Source organism: Gossypium raimondii, chromosome 13 (assembly GCF_025698545.1).
Source record: "Gossypium raimondii isolate GPD5lz chromosome 13, ASM2569854v1, whole genome shotgun sequence".
NCBI classification, from domain to species: domain Eukaryota; kingdom Viridiplantae; phylum Streptophyta; class Magnoliopsida; order Malvales; family Malvaceae; genus Gossypium; species Gossypium raimondii.
In genome coordinates this window covers 39,599,985-39,625,011 of record NC_068577.1, presented here as the reverse complement: position 1 = coordinate 39,625,011, position 25,027 = coordinate 39,599,985, and the positions used below count along the sequence as shown (strand labels likewise).

The window sequence follows — 25,027 nt, the reverse complement described above, 5'->3', positions numbered from 1 at the left end:
CGCGATTTGTGTCCACGTAAGCAAATCGCGCTGACGTGGACACAATTTCCTGGCGCGTACCCTGACATCGCGCTGATGTGGACGCGATTTCGCGAAAAATGGACCATTCCGGTAAATAATTAAATAATTGGCCCATTTCAGTAATTTTTGAAAATAAAGGGGCTTTTTTTGGTCATTTGCCCAACGATGTCATCCTTTTAACAAAAAAAAAAAAAAAAACTCTATCCTGAGACAATCAAATTTTAATTTCTTTCATTAAAAATCAAGATTGAAAACATTCTAAGAAATGAAAATAAAAATTATACAATTTATTCTTATATATAAAATTAAGTTACAGAAATTAACCCATCCTTTACCTCTAAAAATGGACTTAATTCTCAAAGTTGTACTCTCTACAAAAGATAATATCTTCTATACAGATTTAAATTACCTGGGAATCAAGGAAATAATCCTTCTATTGACCGAATTATATCATATATATATAACAATTTATACAAATAAGAAAGCATGCTTAGGTGGCTTCAGATTTTTGACAAGTGGTAATAGCTATTGAGTGACACGTTTCATAGGGATGTCTAAAAATTGAAAGATACATAATAATAATAATAATAATAGAAAAATGGATATAATGATCTAAATTAGTGAAAATGTTTTAATGCCATTTTTCTTACAATAAGCTTCTTTCGTTTGATTTGATTTTATTAAATAATTTTATTCTTTCTAAACAAAAATCATTTAATATTTATGGACTATGTTATGGGTAAAACTTCATATACTTTTTTTATATGCAAAATTCATTTTAAAATAGTATTATATAGAAATTATTTTGGTCAAACATAGAAATTATTATATTTTTTAATTTACTCATAATTTTTTCTTAATTTGTAAATATTCCATTTTCGTTATGCTCATAAATGATTTTTGGAAAAAAATCATACAATCACACCTTCATTATTTTACAAACGAAATCTCACTTTATTTTTAACCAAATATCAAAGGTAAATTATCAAAATAGTCACTTTTGTATGCCTCGGGTTATATTTTAGTCATGTATGTTTGAAATATTACATTTTAGTCTTTACATTAACGTGGTGTAACATTTTAATCATCGACCCATTAATTATTGTTAACAAGTAACGTAAGCTAACGTGGCATATTAAATCATCATTTTAAACAAAGATTTTAGGTTAAATTATACAATTGGTCTTCATATTTTTCATTTTGAGCAATTTAATTTTTTCTTTTACATTCTTTTAACTTTTTTCCTCTTTATTTTACATTCTCTTGTGCTTCTCCATCTGTTTTTCTCCTTTCTCCATCTCTTTTAATATAGTTTTTTTTTTAATTTTCCATTTGTTAAAACTTTTTTATGTTTATGAAAAAAGAAAAGGCGAAAGCTGGAACCAAAATAAAACTTGCTTCACATATTCTCACCCCACAATTGCAAACCCTCTTCATCCGTCATCACTTTAACGAACCAATTTGGATCTCTCAATGACCTAGTCCACAAGCTTGCATCACTCGAAAACCTTGCCAATCGTGACTTATGCCAATCCACCCTCAACAAAGTTTCCCGAGCCCGTTACCTTGACCTCCTAACCAACCACCGCGGCCACCTTATCTATCTTACCTACAACATTCTTGACCTCTCAAAACTATGTTGTTTCAAGGATTCTTCAAATGAGCTCTACACTTTCAATGACTAAAACGACCATCATACGAAACTTACCCTCAACTTTACCCAAACCAGTTTGGTTTCATGCTCCCTTTCTCTCTTCGATTCATCCATGCTTAGCTTTCAACCAAGTTTGCTTGGGGATATCCAAGAAGGTTTAGATCAATTTTATCGTTTGCTTAATTTTATTCATCAGAAAATAAAAGAAAAGCAAATGAATAATCTGCATAATTCTGTATAAGTTTGAAAATGGAAAAAAATTGTTTTAAATATAAAGAACTCAATTTATGTTTAGATTTGATTAAGGATGTGGTTTTTATATTGATTAGTTATATCCAATTTTAGTTTCAAAATTAGGTTATACTCAAATTGAGATTTGATAAAGAATTATTGATATTCGGTTTTGAGTGAAATTTAATTTAGGAATCATGTGAAAGAAACAAGGACTTGGTTTATTTGGTGGACAAAGATTATGTTTCGCAATGAATAATGTGACAAGAGAGAAAATAAAGGGAAGAAGAAAAAATGAAAAAATTAAATTGTTCAAAGAAATAAAAATATAAGGACTTGTTTTAACAAATAGAAAACATAGAAAAACTGCATTAAAATAAATGGAGAAGGGAGGAAAATAGAGGAGAATGAGAAGAGAATGGAAAATAAAGAAAAAAAAAGAAAGTTCAAAAAACATAAAAGAAAAAAATTAAATTGCACAAAATGAAAAAAAATTATAGGGACCAATTGTATAATTTGACCTAAAATTTTCGTTTGAAATTTTCGTTTGTCACATCAGCTTATCGTTACACTGTTAACAGCAATTAACGCTAGGTGATTAAAATGTTACAATACTATAACATAAGTAACTAAAATATAACATTTCAAACATAAATTACTAAAACATAACATTTCAAATATAAGTGACTAAAATGTAATCTGAAATAAATAAAAGTGACTATTTTGATAGTTTACTCAATACCAAATTTCACCATTGTTGAGGTGATAATCATCTCGAACTCTTGTAGCTTTCAGTCAACTTCTTCTTTGGTTAGATTAGAGCAACAAAATAGAAGTGCATCACTTTGGACTTACAACCACATAGATATGATTCCAGAGTAGACCAAACCTTTTGCTCATCAATTGTTGTATCCTCTACAAGTATTTCCTCCACACAGTGTACCAAATCAGCTTCTGGCTCTGCAAAAGCTGCCATAGGAACACATCGCGAATACCAAATGTAGACAGGAGCCATGTAGTTGTGTAGACAATTCCTCCATACTAGGTCATAGAGACCTTCAATCTCCTACTAATATATGTTTGCTTTTTATTAAGAGATTTGCATTAAAGTTTCTTTGTAGCGAAAGTTAGTAAAATTCACACTAAATTTTAGATATTATTATTACTAAAAATTATATTCTTAATTTACTAAAGTATCTTAAATAAGAAATTAGAGAATGAATTTAAATTTATCAATTAATGCTGTAATTTTTTATTTAGTTTATCTAAATTATATATATCTTTATTCTTTAAATATTATTTATGAAATCTTAATTAGAAATAATTGATTTCTTAATTCCAATTTGTTCATTTTAAAACCAATTTTAATACTCCTAATGGATATAAGTAATAATACTTCCTAAAATAATATTTACCTTTCATATCACTATAAAAATAATATATATTTGTATTGGTTTATAATCAGTTTTATAACTCTTACTGGGATTGTTTGTTATATGTTATATACAATCTTATTAGTGTTTAGGGTGAAGTCAGAAAATTCTTTTAGGGTTAAAATTAAAATTAAAATTTTATTATTTTAATATTTTATATCTTTATAATTTTTAAAGAATTAAATCAAAATTTTATCATTTTTAGGGTAAAGTATAATTTTAAATTTATTAATTTAAAATTTTAAAAATTTAAAGAACTTAAATGATTTTTTTATTTTAAGGAGGTTAGAGCCCCGCCAACACCCTAATTAAGCCTCTGATATAAAATTGGTTTAGTTCAAAAATATGGAAATGAAATTAAATTATCTTAAAATCAATTAATTAATGTTATAACTTTAAATCAAAGTAAATAAAATGCACTTTTCAATAAATTTGTTAGTATAACTTTTAATGTATATATCAATTATACCTTTTAAAACTTTCATATTATTGGTAAAATGAATTTGTTTTATTGATTACTAATCAATATCTAATGTTTTTCATACTATCGGTAATTATTTCTTTTACAATTGATTACCAATATTAAATATATATTACGAATTTTCACATATTTATATAAAATGTAAATTAAAGGTAATAATTTAAAATAATGAACAGAATTTTGATGTATCCAATCGAGAATTATGATGTATTGATAAATATTGGTAACTATAAACTAAATATATAGTTATATGAAAACCAAGACAAAGCCCCACAGGTAATTAATTATTTTTTCTAAACTATCTTTTTATAATAGTTGGCAATTTTAAGGTATTACTTTAAATTTTTCATAAAATTTTGCTTTATGGGAGTTTCCATATTTATATGATTATCGTAACTTTGTCTTTATTTTAGAATTTATAATTTTTATACAAATATTTATTTGTGCATAAATAATGAATTCATGTTCATAAAGTTTTATTACTGGTGAACGTTTTGTAAGGTGCGTTTTACATTTATTGGACTCTTTGCAAGTACTTAGAAAGACAATCGATGAGCAATCAAAGAATGACTAAAACAGGCTTGACACCCCAATGTGGAGCATCGGGACGTCGGGACGCCTGGATGACGTCACAATGAGTCGATAAATGACGTGACGACATGTTCCCACATAAATCGGGTCTTTAATATAAGTAAATAATGAAAATAGAGGTCACATGGCTATGTGGCTAGGTCATGTGACAGGGTAAAGACCATGTGGTGTAAAGAGATGGACGTGTGGCAAACCATGTGACAGAGCTTAGACTGTGTGGAAGGAAACACACGGCCGTGTCTCCAGACCATGTAACTGACTGATGCCGTGTAGACCTAAAATTTCAAAATTTAAACCAAGCACACAGACGTGTTACCAACTGTATACAGAACTGTGTGGGGCACACGACCGTATGACAGACCGTGTGTATCCAAAATAGCTTTAAACACAAACAATGCCGTCCATCTTTTCTTAGAAATCAAGCTATACCATTTACATCTATTTATACCAATTCAAAACTCATTAAAACATGTCAAAACATGCTAATTAAACATTCAATCTAAACCTAACCAATATGCCCTTAATGGAATCACAATACAATCATGAAACAACCATCCAAAACATTAACATTCATTCCAAGATTTATCATGCCTAAACATTCTTATACAATCATCCTTACTTTAACTAAGATATCAATATGCAAAGTTCAATAAGTGACCTAAAACATAAGAATCTATGATCACAATTTATGCATACCTTATTAAACCATGCCTTTGACCATTCTATACCATTTAAGCCATTTACTCCAAACATCAACAATTACCAACATTCAATATCAAGTCATGTTATTACCTAAACTTACACATAATGCCATTCAAATATTGGCTAACATCATCAACTTACTAAATGTCAATTAGGTACCAAGCACTTAATATATCAAGGTTACTTATAATCTTATTCATAACCAAAGTACTAAAACATTATCGTTAATTTGCAAAGTAGACACCCTATATACATGCCACAAGTAACCACACTTTCAAACTTCAAAAACTACCGAGTTAGAAGATGGTAGGTGTGAGCTGCTACTGATCCGATTGACACGTTCAAAGTATTCAAAATCTACAGAACATAATAATAGAAGTAAGTGTATAAAATACTTAGTAAGCTCATACAAGTCAATTCAACAACTTACCTTACTTATTTAATAGTTAATTGCAAATTATTCAAAATATTATCCCTATCACGACATAGTTCAAAAAATTTTGGGTCAATAAATAACGAACATATGGGTATTCAAAGTTCGCATTTTGTCCACATTAACGATACAATTTCACACTATATATCCTTTGATTTTCCAATGGAACTTTGTAAAAGAACTTAGTACACAAGTGAGGGTAACATATGATGCATGTCTGAGCTAGTCATATATAGAAATATATGTGTCAGGTTACCCGTTCGTGCTAAACCAGTGACAACACAAAAAAATAGCCTAACTAGGGTTATAAATACATATACGGTTACCAGTCCAGGCTAAACCTTTAAAATGATAATAGATTATCAGTCCAGGGTAAATCCATGTCACATGTATATCCGAGTCCGCAACAAATGTTGGATCTCAGTCCAATCGAGAATCAATCTGAAACCTCGTATATGAGACTTTTACTCAGTCCATCGAAATTATGTCATAATTCAATTCATTATCACATAGTCTGATTCCAATTTCAACAATTTATATTTATATAATTAACAAAAATTAATAACAAATTATAATCACATAAGTAGTATGAACTTACTTGACAAAACTATAGCAATTTAGCTATCATGGACTATTCGACATTTTTCTTTTTTTTCGCATAAGTCAACAACTTGATCTATATAATAGTTAAGATTCAAAATATCAATATCGATCTTATAATAACACTCAAATTCTTGATTACAATATTTTAATTTCATTTTACATGATTTTTCTAAACTTTTACATTTTATTCAATTTAGTCCATAAAATCAAACTTATCGAACGTCCCAATTTGGACTTCAAACTTTAAACCAACTTCAAACACATTCAATTACAACCACCTATCATTAAAAATTTCAAAAGTTACATATCAATTTCAATATATTAACAATTTAGTTCTTATATTCAAAATTAACACAAATCACTTTGTAAATTAGTCCTTAAACATTTCATAGCTTCCAAATCTATCATTTTCTATCAAAAACACCTAAGATTTATTAACGGAAAGTTTTAAAATCTTTAACAATTTTGAAATTGGAGATATAAGTTAGTTGGACCTAGTTGCAACGATCTCAAAAACATAAATATTATAAGAAACGGGATTGGTTTGCTTACCAAACAAGAGGGCCGAAGGTTACTTGAAGCTCGTCAATAACTTCTTAATTTTTCTTTCCTTCCAAATGATGGAGAATTAGCAAATGGAAGATGACAACTTTACTTTTATGTTTTATTCTTTTATTTAATACAATTATATAAAATTTAAATTTTATTTCTTTAACTTAATCCATCAAACAAGCCACTCGTAATAAAAATGGTCTTATTTTCATTTAGAACCTCAATCTAATAATATTTAACCCTTTTATCAAATAAAAATCAATAACGATAAAGTTTTACAATTTTTACAATTATTCCTTTTACTTAATTAACTATTCAATCGTTAAAAATTTTAGACCAAGATTTAATATACCTATATATTAACTCCGTAAATATTTAATGAAAATATTTACGGGCTCGGTTTATAGAAGCAAGGTCCCAAAACCTCATTTCTCAGGATCAGTTAACTTTTAGGAAAACCCACTTATACTTAACTAATTATCCAATTAAATAAAAATTATCAGATAAAATTCACTATATCATAATACTTGGCTCATAAATATTATGTACTCACTCATCATAATTGTTGTCCCAAAACTATTATTTTTGACACAACTGAAAAATAGGTTGTTACATCGTTCAGATTAGGATGTACGACGGGATCATTAGGACACTGTAAGATGTCAAGCATGTGTCTGATTTAAAGGAAAATCTCATCTCCTTGGGAAATTTAGACTCGAAGGGTTGTGGGATCACCATTGAGTCAAGTGTTATTAAGGTATCTCGTAGAGCTCTCGTTCTGATAAGAGGTTGAAAGACTGACAATCTTTATGTTCTGTAGGTTTCAACGGTGACTGGTAAAGCAATAATTTTCTCGTTTGTTAAGGAGTCGAAATCAACTCATTTGAGGCATAGGCAACTTGGTCGTATAAGCAAAAAAGGTATGACCGTTTTGACTAAAAGATTTTCTCTCTCGGGTGCAAGAGTTCGAAAGATAGAGCATTGCGTTTATGGGAAGCAGACATGAGTCAGCTTTGATTTGGCAATTCAAAAAACTAAAAGTCTTCCAGCTTCAAAGTACAAGCATTGCTTGGACTCGGTTAATATCCTACAAAGATCAAGCTAGACCCATGGTAGGCATTGGCAAAAAAGGCGTGTTAGATATGAGTTAAGGTAGAGGTTTGTGGGGGTGTGCGTTGCATTTATCAGACTTTTTGCAGGCACTTAGAAAGAAAATTGACGAGCAATCGAAGGAAGGAAAAAACAGGCTCAACATCACGACGAGGAGCGTTGAGACGTCGATACTACACAATGGATGAGTTCACAATGTGGAGACATGTTCCCACATAAATCGGCTCTTTTCTCCTGATTAAATTATGTTATCTTTTCCCAATTGAACTTTGATTAATCTAGGAATATTTTAGTCATATTAGGACTTTAATATTAGTCTATTTAAAAGGTATTTGTAACCCTATTTTAGAGAGTTAATAGAACATCTCTTATGTGAGATCCGATCAAGAATTTTGGGGAGAGTTTTTGAGAGAGCATTGTATTCAGGCTTTGGGTTTTCCTCTTTTAGGTTAGTTTGCCACATTAGTGAAGTTTTCTTTGCCTGTGATTTTTATCCTCTTCGGAGGAGTTTTCCACATAAAATTTGTGTATTTGATCTTCTCTATTTTTTTCATTATTTATACGGGTCGATCCTCAACACATTCGATCGAATCGAGTGAAAAATTTCGAGTTATGGAGTCATATTTTATAATCATAACTCGATTTGATTTTTTTTCGAATCGAGTCGAGTGAAAAATGAAATTTGAGTCGAGTTAAATCGAGTGAAATTGTTCGAGTTAAATTAAAAAATTAAATATGTCAAATTAAAATCTTATTACAATATAACTAATTCCATGATAGAGCACATAAATTTGAAACCATATATATTTAAGAACGTTCTCAACATAAAATAATAAAAATAAAATACTTTAGTATGATAAACTTGAATAATTAATTAACTTATTTAGGTCCCAAAATATTATTTTAGAAAATTTTTAAATATTCTTTGTATATTCTTTAGAACTTTTGTTAAAATTTTATAATTTTTATAAATATAAATTTTAGAATTTTTATAAATATTTTGAATTTTTAAAATTATTTTAAATTTTTTGTAATTTTTGTTGAGAGAGACCAATTTGCTTATTTTCAAAATTGATAAAGACCAAAGGGGTATTTACACCAATCTATTATTCGAATTATTCGAGTTGTAAAATTCAACTTGACTTGAACTCAAAACTCAAATTACTTATTCGAGTTGACTTGAATAACTCAAACAACTCAATTCGATTAACTCGAAATTCGATTTTTATTTTATTTTTCGAAATGAATTGAGTTTTGCTCACCCTAATTTTTAATTGATTTAATTATTATTAAGTTATTTAGTATTTTATTATTCCATTTATGAAGGATATAAAAGTATTTTAATTGTTTTAAATAAAAATATTATAAAATTATATAGTAAATATTGATTTTCCTTTAATAATCACTAACCTTTCAAAGTTTCATATATAAAATCTTAATTATTATATATGTGGCAAGATTTTCATATAATATTAAACATTTATTGACTCACCAAATGTTTATAATTGTAATACGTGTTTTGAATAATATAATATAATATCTTTTGAAATTTTTAAAGGAAAGTGTTTGATACGTTAGCAATGTATTTTTTATTTAATAAAGAGTTTTAAAAATTGATATATGTTTTTAAATATTTTACTATACTCCTATAAGGTACTTGCTAATCTCCGACATTATTTGTGGAGTTTAAAACTCCACTAGCAAAGTACTAACTAATTTTCATTTTTTTGAATGTTAAAATTTATTTTATCATATCATGTGTATTATCTATAAAATTGTTAATAATTCAATTGATGTTAAGAATAGAATCTACATAACCAAATTGGGGCTTGATATGGTGAACACTCCTCCAAGCACTTAATGACAAATAGTAACCATACAAGATATAGGAAGATGATTATGCAATTCAATTTCCTTACATCTAAGGAGTCTAGCTCAGTGAGAAATATCAACTCTCTTCAACAATTACACAAAGTGAACCACTCAATCACACCCCGTGATAATTTCTCTCACCCTTGTACTTTGAAGGCTTTATACTCTCACCACTAAATTTACCCCTTATAAATTCAACAAGTAAAACCACAACACATAGGTTTTACTATCAATATGTACTCTACAGTAAGATTCCTCACTTAGAACAAATTAAGTGTTCAATTCTCTCCATACATAAACCTATACAGGTACGTAAATTATATAGAGTTTATTGAGACTTATATAAGAAGATCTATCACAATCCCTATAAAACAACCACTATATAAGTTGAATACAATATAATAATACTAACAAGATAAACAATGATTCTTGGTAGCTAAGCCTTTAGTGATTCAATCCAATCAACCTTATTTACTTCAAAAGATTAGAGAAAGATGAATCGATACGATCCAATATCCAAAACATGTTACCCCAAGTGATATGATCTTCATTGATGGGTTAGGTACCGTCCATATACTCAACATAACCCATATACATAGCTCAATAAATTGCCAACACATCAAATATGGAAACTTTCTTCTCATAGTTTTGGTGGCTATGAGAGTAGGCACTCTTTCTAACACCAAATTGCTAGTTTCATATTTTCAACAATCTCCCCCTTTTGACAATTTGTTGAATAAAACATACATAAAGCAAGAAGCTATAACATCAAGTAACCTTAACTCTCCCTTAGCATATTCTCATTAACTCAATAGACTTGACTTAGAAAATAATTAAGTAAATTAATCATCAATGCCTAATCAACTTTGCATCAATAACCAACCAACCATAATTATAACTAAGTAAGCTAACCAATTAATGAGGTAATGCATTAAAGTAAATGAAATTCATAAGAAATATAAGTTCTCTAGTAGTTCTGAATCAGCTCACCAATCAGTTCACTAGCAATATCATTATCAAAAGGAGGTAGCGATAGTAGAAGCAAATAAACTGAAATATTAGAATCATGATATTTCATAAATTTTCGAGATATTTGGCATTCATGATTCTTGAGAAAGATCGTGTCCTAACTTACTGGATTGCGGTTATTTTTCGATGAGTTTAGAAAGCCAAGTATTTGTTTTGCAATAAATTCGCAAATTTTAAATAAAAGCTTATTCTCGGGAATTCAAAAATGTTGGGTCCTAACTTACTGGTCATGACATTTTCTTCTAGAAATAAGAATTTTCAAAAGCAAAAGGCAATATTCGGGTATTTTGAAGATTTAAAAACATTGTGCCCTAACTCACTGGGTGTGGTGTTTTATTTCTTTGAAATAAGAATGTCTTATCATTTTAATTCATTCATGAGATAAAAAAGTTTCCTTTTAAAATCTTTTCAAATTTTCGACACCAAGGCATTAAAAAAATCAATTTGGTACAAATTTTGGGCGTTACGAGGGTGCTAATCCTTCCTCGTGCGTAACTGACTCCCGAACCTGTTTTCTCAATTTTCGCAGACCAAAATTATTTTTAAGGTGGGCCAATCACACCTTAATAAAGGATTGGTGGCGACTCCAATTTTTATTTTTAAAGTCGACAACTAAATTTTTGTTTTCAAAAAAACGGTTTCAACAATGACCATATCCTTGACAATTATAGCATTGGATTCATTTCTTCTCATCTTTCTCAGATTCCTCTTTGATTACCACCCATTGGGTTCATTTTGGGAAACATTTGTGATGGCTTTGAACTTCTTTATTCTACTTAAATGCTTCTTGAATGCTTTGTTGAAGTTCTCTATGAGTGAGGCAATATGTTCCTGGAATTTCTCAAAGCATTTTCGGAAGTTGGCACTCCCTCACCCACTTGGAAAGCAATGTTTCTATCACCTTTTGTCTTGTTGTGTTTGACATCTTCAAGGTTCATCTAGAAAGTTTGCAAAGAGCCAACAAATTCATTGATTGCCAAACTTTCAAGATCTTTAGCCTCCTCAATAACAATGACCTTAATAGAAAATCTCTCACGGAGAGACCTCAACACCATTCTAACAAGCTTGGTGTTTGAATATTCTTCTCTTAATGCAAATGCTTGATTTGAAAGATCACATAACTTTGCATAGTACTCTCCAATAGTTTCTAATTCCTACATTCTCATGCTCTAAAATATAGATGTTAACATTTGCATCTTCGATTGTTTAACAGTGGAGGTACCTTCATGAGCAATCTCCAATATATCCCAAGAAGCCTTTGCAACTGTGCATTTAACAATTCTCTTAAACTCCTGTATATTCACTCCACAAAATATTGCATATAAGACCTTAGAGTTTGCACTTGCAAGCCTTTCTTCAACTATAATCCACTATGCTTCTAGCTTGACAAATCTACAATTCTCAGTGTCTATTTGGAATTACTCTCATCCAATCAACACAGCTCTCCATGTACTCTCATCAATTGACATAATGTATGCTTTAATGTGTGGTTTACAGTAAGTATAATTGCCAACCTCTAGGATAAGAGGTTTGAAGTAGAATAACCTTCCATAACTTGAATGTAGCAACACCATGAGTCTTCACTAGCTACTATAACTGGGAGGCTGTTATACGAATTGTTAACAATTTAGTTGTTGTTAAGAATAGAAGCTACACAACTAAATTGGTGTTTGAGATGGTGGGCACTCCTCCAGGTACTAAATGAAAAACATGAATCACACAAGACACAAGAAGATGATTATGCAGTTCAGCTTCCCTACGTTTGCGGAGCCTAGCTTAGTAAGGAATATCCACTCTCTTTAATAATTACACAAAGAGAATATTCTCAATCACGGCCCGTGATAATTTCCCTCACCCTTGTACTTTGAAGACTTAATACTCTCACCATTAAATTTACCTATTGTAAATTCAGTAAGTAAAACCACACACAAAGGTTTTACTATCAATATACACTCATACAGTAAGAGTCCTCATTCAGAATAGATTAAGTGCTTAATTCTCTCCGTACATAAACCTATACAAGTCTCACAATTTATAAAGTTTATCGAGACTTGCTTACATTAGAAGATCTATCACAATCCTTATAAACAACCAATATATAAGTTGAATACAATATAATAATTGTAACACCTCAAACCCGGCCTAGACGTTAGACCGAATTTTGAGGAATTACATTATTTATTTAAAAAAATTGACTTAATTAAACTTAGTGCATTTTGAAAGCATAAAAATTTGACAAAGCTCTTACAACATTTAGAACATTTAAGTCCAAAACCACTTATTTCAAACCCAGGATTTGAATTCAAAACTGTGTTTTTTTAGAGTAATAATTTTGGCAAGTCATTCCCAGCTTTAAGGCAAACATTCGTTAAAAATATTTGTTTATTTCCAAAAAAAAACACTTAAGAGGTTACTGAATTTTACAATGGAAAACTTTCAAAGTTTTAGTTTTGAAAACTAAATTTTAAAATTTTTAACTTTTGTGGTTTTGCACTTCATGTTAAAATACTCAAAAACAAGCAAACAAAACAAAAACCAAATGCAAAGTGTAAAACAAATTTACAGTCCTAAAATAATTAAAAAAAACATAAACTATCTTATTAAATTAACCAAGAAACAATCCGAGCTCCCACACGTCATCCGACCCTAAACTCAAAGATTACTTGAAAAGTCAGAAATAAAACAAAGGGGTGAGCTATAAAGCATAATGTGTAACTAAACTCAAACAGAGATCATACAAAACACAATATACAAATCAGAGTATCATAGAGAATCTCATAACGATAAATAAAACAAAACTGAGAATGTATGATTATGCCAATGCGATATTTTTCAGAAAATCATAATACATGTTTTTTAGAAAACTTCCTACTCAACTCCGCTACACACCAAAGTAGGGAACTCGTCCAACAAAACCACACCAACAAATAATTGTGGACAATGCCACTGAGTTGCTGTTAAAACTATCCGATCAAATATATGTGGTCAAACCACCATATTGCAGCCAAGCTTCCAGACAAAATTATGGATAAACCACCAGATAATGCAGATCATTAAATTGCCAGAACTTCCTCCATACCATATTATCCCAACCCCATGCAATGTGACATGACATGCAAATACAGAAATAGAATTATAAACATGTTGAACATGCATTCATATTTTTTAACAGAAACCAATAAGCATATGATTACATGTTTTGCAGATAGATATATCACAACCCAACAGAAGCAAATTAGTTTCACCATAACGTCACATGAATGGTTATATAACAGATTCAAAAAATACAGATTACATATTCAGACATCATATGCTCATAAAAAAACATAACAAAATAGAAACATAATCTAAACATTAAAATCCCTTCTTTCACAAAGAACCCATTAACCAATAATTAAACCCAAACCAAAAAGAATAATAAAACTTACCTTTAACCACAAAAACGCACCAAATTTAGAAAAAGAGAAGGACTTAAAAGCAACAGTTTTGAGTGCTAACAATTTTGGTGAAAAGATTGGGAGAAACAAAAATTGAAAAGGAAAAATTTTGGGAAATGTGACAAAAGGGACAATAGAAAAAAAAAGTAGTGGAAAACGTGGGAACAAAATTTGGAAAAAATTTAGGAAACAAATTATTATTTATTTATTTACTTTAAAAAATTTAAATTAAAAACAAATCCCAACTACATGCAACTCCACTATCTGATCCACATCTAAACAGTTTCCCAAAAATTTAAATTTAACCCAAATTCTCCTAGATGGGCCGCACATAAGTTAGCAAAAATAATTTTATTTTGCTCACTTAGGGATTTGAACATAAGACCCAAGAGTAAGTTAATACCTTTCTACTGAACTAGTAAACTTATTCTTAACATTAATTGACCAAAAATATTATTCACATCAGATGATCGAGGATAGAGGTTAAAACAAAAATTCAAACAAAAAAAAAATTTGAACCCGAAACCTCACATACACTAACACAATATTTAACCATTAAACCAAATAACTTCACTTGACATAAATTTTTACAATCTTAACTCAAAATTTAGGAAGTGACCATTCTTGGTTTCACTAGCTCAACTTTTTCTAACCTGATTTTTGGGATGTGACAATAATAATGAACAAGATAAACAAAAATTTTTGGCAGCCAAGTCTTTTGTGATTCAATACAATCCAACTTCCTTGATTCAATGGATTAGATAAGGGTGAATCGATTCGATTCAATCTCCAAAATATGTTTTCTCAAGTGATATGATCTTCATTGATGAGCTAGATATCGTTCATATACTCAGCATAGCCCATATACATAGTTCAATAAATTGTCAACACATCAAATATGAAAACTGTCTTCTCACAATTTTGGTGGCTAGAGGAGTAAGCATTCTCTCTAGCACCAAATTACCAGTTTCATATTGTTTAATAAAAATAAATATTTATATAAAATAATTTAATGCATTTAAATTAGTAAATACAACCAATCTCATATACTATAGCAATGTGTGGTTAAAAGGAAATAAATAGTCATGTTCACATTATAGTTTTTGACACATGACACTATTTGAAGCACTTATTTTAAATCACTCTTTTACTCATTGCCTTTTATATTTTTAAGTTATTTCATGCCTTTTGTTAAAATTTTTCTTTACAATTTTTTATATGTTAAATATAAAGTTAATTTTATATAAGTTATCTCTTTATTTTAATATTTTACCTAATTGAATTAATTTTTATATTATAATATTAAAATTAATGAATATTAAATTATTAGGCTTAAAATATAGTTTTAAAAAGACACATATGAATAACATTTATCAAATTAAATTTATGTTTTTCAAATATAATAAGAGTTAATTACATTCATTGATTAAAGTAGAGCAAAGATAACTGTAAAATTATTAAAAATAGAATATTAATAATTTTAACATTAAAACAAATCAATTTAACAATATATAATAAATAACATGTAAGAATTTATTAATAATATTATTTAAATTCTAATATATTAATATTCAGACCATAATTTTTATTCTTCTAATATTAAATATTTTTAAAATTAAATAACATTAATATAATTTATTTTAAATTTAATTAAATATTTTAAAATATTTTGTAATTGCATTAACTTTGAATTTTTTAATATTTTTTACAAAATTCATTAAAAGTTTGAAAAACTAAAATTATAAAAATAATAAATTTAATATATACAACTCACCTATGCATTGTAGGAAATACAAACTACATCTTTAATATATATATATATATATATATATATATATATATATATATATACTCATGTAATAAGTTAAGTTACCAATTAAAAGAAATCTTAATACATCATAGTGATATCATGCTAGTGTCAATTAATAAAATCATAGAACAATCATATGACTTTATTTAATAAAAATAAATAAATGACGACTTTATTCAATTAAAGTGCATAAGTTCTTCCCATTCCAGTCTTGATTTTTGACGCAAGAAACCTAATTTTGATAGTCTTGGAACCATTCGGTAACAAAAAATTTGAATAAAAATCTTCAATTTAACTCGTAATTGTTGGGATTTGCTTCTTTGTGATGAGTTGGGATGTCATCCATTACTTTTCAACACACTTATTATCACCATTAAAATATATAGGACGAATTATCAAAGTCATATTTTTAAATGGTGATTAAAGCTGCATTGAATAAAAATGAACATAAAAGCAACCTATTTAGGATTGGAAGAAGCATCAGCTGGAACCATCGGTACTTTCTTTGCCATTGGAACAAGCAGAAGCATCACCTGTAACCACATCTCATCATGTATTGACCATCTTTCGAAAAATGTCAAGCCAACATATGTGCAATCTCAGCCTTATGCAGTGGGATGCTGCAAACTAAATCTGCTTCATCCTTGTCAAATTCCATATTTATTACATCAGTTTTGCATTCCAAAATTAATAAGGTCACATGGCTTGGCGTCAAAAACGGCAAGTCCTCATTTTGAGATTCCACGCAGGAAGCCAACTTTCAACCCACATGCCACCACTTTGTCCATTAGGGAAATACCTTGCTTTTAAGGGCAGAGACTATTTTAAAATCAATGCATGCCATAGAATTCTAAACCCCATCCTATTTGATAACCTTGCTTCCCTCCTATCCAACACATTTTCACCTACTAAATAATTAATTAAAACTTAAAATATACTCAAAGTTTTTATACCCTTTATACATTTAGAAATTAGTTTTCTTACTTTTATTTCAAGAATTTAGTCTATTTATTTTTCAAATTTAAAATTGCAATTTCAACAGATTCGACCATTAAAATATTTGTGTTAAATTCAAGTCAATTACGACAGTTTTTTACATGGCTACCAAGCCAATATTTCTTTAATTTCACAATGTCACAACAATGAACTTAATAAAACAATTTTAACAGTGTTAACAATTGGACCTAAATTTTAAAATACAAAAAATAAAGAGATTAAGTTCCAAATATAAAAATAATACAAGGACTTGGAGCATATTTTAACCTTAACTAAATTACATGTATTTATTATAAACTCCTTTATACTCGATACAACTAAATTACATAATATTAATTATTTAGTTACTTATACTTGACCAAGGACTAATCAATGGTACCAAAAAGTATATGTTAATTTTATTTTCTTGGACTAATATATTATATACAATGATTTGATTTTAAATATTGTTACTTGCTTAAAAGATTTACTTTCTCAAATATTATTAATAATTTTATAATAATGAATATTTTTGGAATTTACAATTTATACAACAAAACAAGTAAAAGTATCAAAGCAGTCCCTGTACTAAACTTTAGATTGCATTTTGGTCCCTCTACTAAAAAGATGGACAAATTGATCATTATACGTTAGATGCAAGAGCAAAAAGCCCTCTGTTAAAAATTTTCCATTAAATACTTATTTCGGTGTTGCATTTATAAGGTATAATAACAAATTTAGTCCTTAATATTTACATATTTATTCATTTTGGCCCCTATTCTTTTATTTGAAGCAAATTGACTATCAACCTTTCAGCGTTTACACTATTTTGTTTTATATTTTATGATAAAAATTCTAAAAATTAAATCATAAATAAAATTATAAATTTCAAAATTATAAACATGTTTTGAATTAAAATAAAACATAAATAATTCTAAAATTTTAAATATATATTTTAAATTTTAATAAAATATTTTAAAAAGAAAATAATTTCTTTTAAAAATCTTCAACACATTTAAAACTTAAAACAAATGTTAAGTAGATAAAAATTTGATTGTGTTAACTAGTCGCAAAAAAAGCTATATAGCAATCAATACATATGGGTTTTGTTTTATAAAAGGAAAACTCAAACAAAGTTAAGGATGAAACTATAATTATAAACTAGTTTGTATTTTTGTGCTATACACGAATTGATTGTCTATATATACTATTTTATATTTAAAATTCAATATAATTTGTGTAGATAAAGTATATTAAAATTAAAATGAAAACGAATGTTTAAAGTTGTTAAATTTATAAATATTTTATAAGTTAAATAGTCATATTAATATATAAAAATTATTTTTTTGTGGAAATTCAATTAAGATACTTATACAATAATTACTATTATATTATGTGATATTAAAAATTGATTATTAAAAATAAATTTTGTATAAATTCAAAAATTTGTCAAATTAGAAAACTCCTATATGAACTTATCATGTATAATGGCTAATGTGGTAATTTTACTGTTGTAATTTCAAATAATTAAAAGAATGGAAAATTTGAGGGTAAATGAATAAATTTAAATTACAAAAGTAATTGGAAAAAATTTAAAAATTCAGAGTTTCCTTTGTAAAATTTGTCTCCCTCAATTTTTTAATAAAATTATCATATTAAGTTACATAGGAATTAATTAAGGAATAAAAATATCCCTTTCTTGGCCTGCTTTAAGAAATTTTAAAGTTTCCTTAGGAGGAAATTTGAAGAATTGTAAATCTTTCTTTTTAGCAAAGGCTAATTTGGCTAAACAATTCATGCTTTGATTATGTTCCTTCAATTTTAAAATTGTTGTTTCCTTGCTTTTCATTTTGCCATGCATTTGAAAAAGAAATTATTTTTCCCATAACCCATAAACTTTTACCATTTATTACAATGTTTAATGCCATTCATTTTTATTTATTATAATTTTATATGTTTGTGCTAAGATACTAGAATAGCACTTGAAGAAAAGAATTTTGTATATCATTTAGCAATCAATGAAAACACATATTTAATACAACCCAAGAACCGTTACTTAACTGTTCTCCTAACTAATCATAACAGAGGCTAACTATTAACAGAAAACTGACTTACTTTACTTTCTAATATTCCTCATACTTCTCTACTGCTCTTCAACCTTCTTTTAACTAATATTAACTACTCGAAGCTGACTTCGAAACTTATTGAACATTGGTGCTGAAAGTGGCTTTGTCAAGATATCTGCAAGTTGATAGGACCCTGGAACATGCCCAACCTGAAGTATACCAGCTGCCACCTTTTCTCTAACAAAGAAAACATCCAACTCCACATGTTTGAACTTGGAGTGCATAACGGGATTCCCTGCTACAACAACCGCAGCAGAACTGTCACACCAGATCAAAGCTTTCGGTGAAATAGGAACGCATAATTCAGCCAACAATGATTGGATCCAAATCATTTCCGCGGCTGTATGTGCAACACTTCTATACTCCGCCTCGGTCGTGGATCGGGAAACCACTGACTGTTTCTTAGAGCTCCAAGAAACTGGATTACCTCCGAGAAAGACGCAGAACCCTGAAGTGGACCGTCGATCGTCAACATCAGAGCCCCAACTGGCATCTGAATAGCTTCTAACAGAAACTTTGAGGCACGAGTAAACCGTAGACCATAACTCAACGTCCCTTGTAAATACCTCAATATCCGTTTTACAGCCTTGAAGTGTACATCTAGGGGATTGTGCATGAACTGACAGACCTTGTTCACTGAATAAGCTATGTCAGGTCTGGTGATTACTACATATTGTAGTGCACCAACGATGCTTCTGTAGTAATGTTGATCCTCGACCGGACTGCCTTCACCAGCAGACAAGTGACAATTGGTGACCATTGGAGTTGGAAGGCTATTCGATCGATCCATAGAGGCTTTGCGAAGTAAGTCTCGAACATATTTGGTTTGAGACAAAACCATCCCTTCAGACGTGTGCTGTACCTCAATACCAAGGAAGTAGTTTAACTTACCTAGGTCTTTTAAGGAGAACCGATCATTTAGTTGAGTGACAAAACTGTCAATGGCTTGAGAATCACTACCAGTGACTATGATGTCATCAACATAAACAAGGACGTACAACACCCGAGCACCCGATCGAAGAATGAAAAGTGAGTTATCTGTCTTTGAGACCATAAACCCCGTAGCCACCAGAAAATCTCTTAACTTTTGAAACCATGCACGGGGTGCTTGTTTGAGGCCATATAATGCCTTCTTCAATTTACATACGAGTGGTTCACCATTTAACCCACTTTGCTCAAACCCTGGAGGTTGAAACATGTAGATATCTTCACTTAAATCTCCATTTAAAAATGCATTATTAATATCAATCTGTCGAAGAGACCAGTTAAGGGACATAGCCAAAGCAAGAACAACCCTGATAGTATCCACTTGCAACCAACAGCACGTCGACCCTCTGGTAAGGCAACAATATCCCACGTACGATTGGCAATCAAGGCGTCATACTCGGCAGTGGCTGCTTTTGTCCACACAGGACTTTGAAATGCTTCACGAATGCTGGTGGGTTCAGTCTCATCCACAATAGAAGCAAAAACCTTAGGTCTGAAAATCCCATTCTTCGAACGAGTCTGCATAGAATGATAGTTTCCAGGTACAGAAGGGATTTGAGCTGGTATAGGACCATTATGCTGACCATTAGGCTCCACCACTACATCAGGAACTCCAGTAGGAGAAGACACTGGCTGGGTTGTAACTATTCAAAAGAAGGCCCCTCATCAAAATGTGTATCTGTACTGATACTTGGTGGTGCTGTAGTAGGAAAACAGTGAGAAAAATCAGGTGGATTAGCCGCCAGAACCAAAGGAAGAACAGAACGAGAAGAACACCTCGGCACACATCTAGAAGATGATTCTTTTTGAAACCCCTCATTGAAAGGAAATTTGGTCTCATCTAACCGAACATGTCGAGACAAGAAAACTCGACTATCTTCTGCAAGACAACGATACCCTTTGGTAGTAGGAACACTACCTAAGAACACACAGCGTTGACACCTGAAGCTGAACTTGTGCTGTTGAAAAGGCCTGAGATCAGGAAAGCAGGCACACCCAAAAACTCGCATGGAACCATACTCAGGCTTAACTTTGTAAAGCATTTCATACGGACTTGACTGGTTCAAGACAGGTGTAGGAAATCGATTAGTCAAATAAATAGCATGTACAAATACATAAAACCAAAACGTCAATGGCATATGAGATTGTGCTAACAGGGACAGTCCCATATCAACGATTTGTCGATGTTTTCTTTCAGCGATACCGTTTTGCTCCGAGGTATAAGGACAAGTTGTCCTGTGTTGCACACCAAGCCGCGATAAAGTAACAGTCAAGCCACGATATTCACCTCCCCCATTGGTTTGAAGAATCTTAATGGAGCAGCCAAATTGAACAGTAACCATGCGGTGGAAGTCCAGGAAACTTTGAGCCACTTCAGACTTGGTTTTAAGAAAGTAAATCCAAGTATACCTACTATAGACATCAACAAAAGAAACATAGTACCAAAAGCCATTTGAAGACACACTAGCAGGGCCTACACATCAGACACTACAAGTGTAAAAGGAGAAGTGTATACTATTTTTGAAGCTGAAAAGGGAAGCTTATGAGCTTTCCCAAGCTGACAAGCTGTACATAATTGTTGTAAACTATCTTGTTTGAAGGAAATATTACACGACTTCAAGACATGAGCAAGAACATTATTACACGGATGACCGAGTCTATTATGCCATAAGGAAAATGAAGTAAGTTCAGCACTATCCAACAAACTGGAACCGGGTTTCGAGACAACAGTGGGTGTCGACTTAGTGAGATGAAAACGGTATAACCCTTCATGCATGTGGCCCTCGAGTAGTGTCACCCCTGTCTGTATGTCCTTCACAAAACACAAAATCGGGTGAAACTCAAAATAAACACCATTGTCTTTGGCAAACTGTGCCACAGACATCAAGTTCTTGCACACTGCAGGAACATGCAAAACATTTTGAAGCTTCAGTAGTCCAGCCCCAGCTAAGAGAGAAGAGGAGCTTATATTAGAAATAGAAACGGATTTACCATTGCCCTTAGTGACATGGCTGTTACCTGCATACGGAGTAGCTGTTGTGAGATTAGATACCTCAGGTGTAATGTGATTCGTTGCACCTGAGTCAGGGTACCAAATTGAGTCAGACTGTGAGGAAGATGTAGCTGGAGGAGGCAAATGACCAGACGAGCCATAGCAATGAACCCCCGTTTGGCAAGAATGAACAGTGGATGGACATCCAGAACCATGCAATTGATGACAGTTAACTTGAACTGAATTTGACCCTGCAACACCAGAGAAACTCTCATCAAACCTGTGATAACATGTTTGAACCATGTACCCCAATTTGCCACATAACTGACACTGCAGCCTGGAACGAGACCAGCCCCTTCCATTTCCACGAGACCGACCATGAGACCAACCTCTACCCGATCCTTTATAATCCGGTTTAGGTCGTTGAAGAGAATCACTAGACTATTTCAAATGATCCTCCGTGCCTTGTTGTCGAGTTGCGAGATTGGCTTGACAAGAACCTTCTGTTACCAATTCTAACTGTCGTGACTTACAATCAAGCAGCATTTCTGTCAACAAGTCAAGGGACAAAGGAGTAGCAGAAGCATAAATTCTGATTGACTCGAATTCAACTGAAAGACCGGCCAAAATTACGCTCACTTGTTCTTGCTCCGAGATGAAGCTACCAGTAGCAATCAAGTCATCACTTAGTTGTCTGACCTTCGATACATAGTCTGTAACAGATAAAGTTGACTTCTTGAGGGAATACAACGCATGTCGTATGCTTGAGATCTTGAGATTGGATTTGGCACTAAACCACCGTTCAATAACAGTCCATATATCAAAATTGGTTTTGGAATTCGTGAGATGAACTAACAACTCATCTGTAACAGTCGACAATAGCCAGGATGCAAGAAACTTATCTTGCTTACGATGCACAAGAAACGCTGGATTGTCAACTTGCTGGCCATCTGAACCAAGAACAACAGGAGGAGGAGATGGAGTGGTACCTAACACAAAACCTTCAAGCCCATAGCCTTCAAGAATCAACAAGATTTGATGCTTCCAACAGAGAAAATCATGCGAGGCAAGTTTTATGGTGTCATGTTTAGAGAAATATTGAACTGTCGATGCACATACAATACCATTGCCTTGCGAATGATCAGCCTCCCTAGTATTGGAGGAGTGACGCAGTGTATCAACAGTAGGGACACCATCTGGGACTGCATCGGTGGCCATGAGAGGAAGAGAAAACCAGAAAAAAATTATGAATATACCAAGAGAACCTTGGCTCTTGATACCATGCTAAGATAATAGAATAGCACTTGAAGAAAAGAATTCTATATATCATTTAGCAATCAGTGAAAACACATATTTAATACAACCCAAGAACCGTTACTTAACTGTTCTCCTAACTAATCATAACAGAGACTAACTACTAACAGAAAACTGACTTACTTTACTTTCTAATAGTTTGGTAAAATATATAATTGAATTTCTTTTGCTTTATTTTACCTTATTTTTTTCCCCCTTGAGTGTGGGTTAGTGGTGTGAATTACTTTTGTAAGTAGAGCAAAAGATATAATCATTTTATTTTGGCTATGCAATGTTTCTTTTCCTTAATTTTTTTTGCTTAAATGTTTGTGTAATTATAAAATTTACCTGATAATTAATTTCCAATATTCAACGTAATTATTTGGTTAATTGACTGATGTAATTAAACTAATTTTGTGATAATTAATGCAAATGTTTCCTTTCCATATTGTATGAATATTTTTGTCGATTTTATTGAGTTGGAATTAGAAAACGTATTATTAAGAACAAAATTAAATAAATAGTATACCACTTCATTTAGTTTTCTACTAATAATTTATAGTTTCAGTAAACTTGGAAATAAAATATAGAAATTTTCAAATAAATATGAAAACCTACTCATATTTATTAAAGTAATTATGGAATTTTATAATAAAAAATAAAAGTTGGTAACATTAATTGCAAGAAATAATGTTTAAAAATTAAAAGAGAAAACAATGTTAGTTAATTTGGTTTTGACGCTACGATTTGAAGACGCACAGTATACGCAAAGCAGAATCTATCAGATCTAGAACATTCACTAATTTCCAAAAATATTAGTTCACCGCATTTTTATTATTCCGATGAACTTCTTTCTTTCCTGCTGCAATATTTGGTGCTTCTACTCCCTTCCTTATTCCATGTAGGAGTTCTCTCCAATGATTTTGTAATTTATTCAACCATTCAACTTCGGCAGACCCTTCACGTCTTAGATGGACCATTAATGCCTAAAACATCATGTATACAACGGCATCACAGCTCTCAGCTACAAAAAAAATTATTAAACTTTCTGGCTAAAGATAGAAAATTTGCAATTTCATGAGAGCAAGGAAACTTAACTGGGACGCTTTAGTGATGAGGCTGCAAATTCACATTAAAATCAGCTTTTTCCATTAACTAGCTAACTTGATGGTTCAAAAATTTGAGCACTTACCCGTAAACAAAGTCAAAATAGATAACTCCGAAAGTAAATTCAGAAGATGACTAGTTTAAGGAAGAAGTAGAAGTACAAATTACAAGAAAAGGAAGGCATATCATACCAAAAATAAAATGCAGGTAGCTGTAAAAGCAAACCAATTTTAACTTGAGCCAAGATTGAGGATTTTGGTGACATGTAAATTGTATGATGTAGAGAAGCTTTTATATCAGTTCAGATAGTAGTAGTTACTACTGTATTACTGTTTTCAGAAAAAATTGTTCCCTTTATCCTCAGATTAGAAATGTGCTAGCCATGTAATGCTAAGTAAACAATCAAATTCAAAAAGGAAATAAATAGATTAAATTAGAGAATAAATAGATCAGATTAGGGATGTGGGAGCTTAAAAGGGATTAGAAGCAGAAAGCAGAAAACCATAAAACCGTGAAACCGCAATTGGTGCATGTATCTTTTGCCGATGCCGTTCGCTTCCTCTCGACATCTCCCCATCGCCACTGGG

The 25,027-nt window shown here is 30.8% G+C and overlaps 1 protein-coding gene across 1 annotated transcript; it reads right to left on the bottom strand.

The window, feature by feature from the left end:
* Positions 1 to 11,650: 11,650 nt before the first annotated feature.
* On the bottom strand, positions 11,651 to 19,392 carry LOC128036188 (uncharacterized). The gene is made up of 3 exons (XM_052627098.1): positions 19,145 to 19,392; positions 11,935 to 12,004; positions 11,651 to 11,866 (listed from the first exon to the last, which is right to left on the bottom strand). Exons 1-3 carry the CDS (start codon positions 19,390 to 19,392, stop codon positions 11,651 to 11,653), a joined length of 534 nt encoding a protein of 177 aa, XP_052483058.1.
* Positions 19,393 to 25,027: the final 5,635 nt, after the last annotated feature.

What these genes read in the sequence shown, in the direction of transcription:
- LOC128036188 (XM_052627098.1), bottom strand. Translation starts at nt 19,392, where the DNA reads ATGATTTGGATCCAATCATTGTTGGCTGAATTATGCGTTCCTATTTCA. An exon ending in AAGCCACTTTCAGCACCAAT is followed by an intron (nt 12,005 to 19,144) that starts GTTCAATAAGTT and finishes GTGAATATACAG; the next exon opens with GAGTTTAAGAGAATTGTTAA. An exon ending in ATTGGAGATTGCTCATGAAG is followed by an intron (nt 11,867 to 11,934) that starts GTACCTCCACTG and finishes ATGAGAATGTAG; the next exon opens with GAATTAGAAACTATTGGAGA.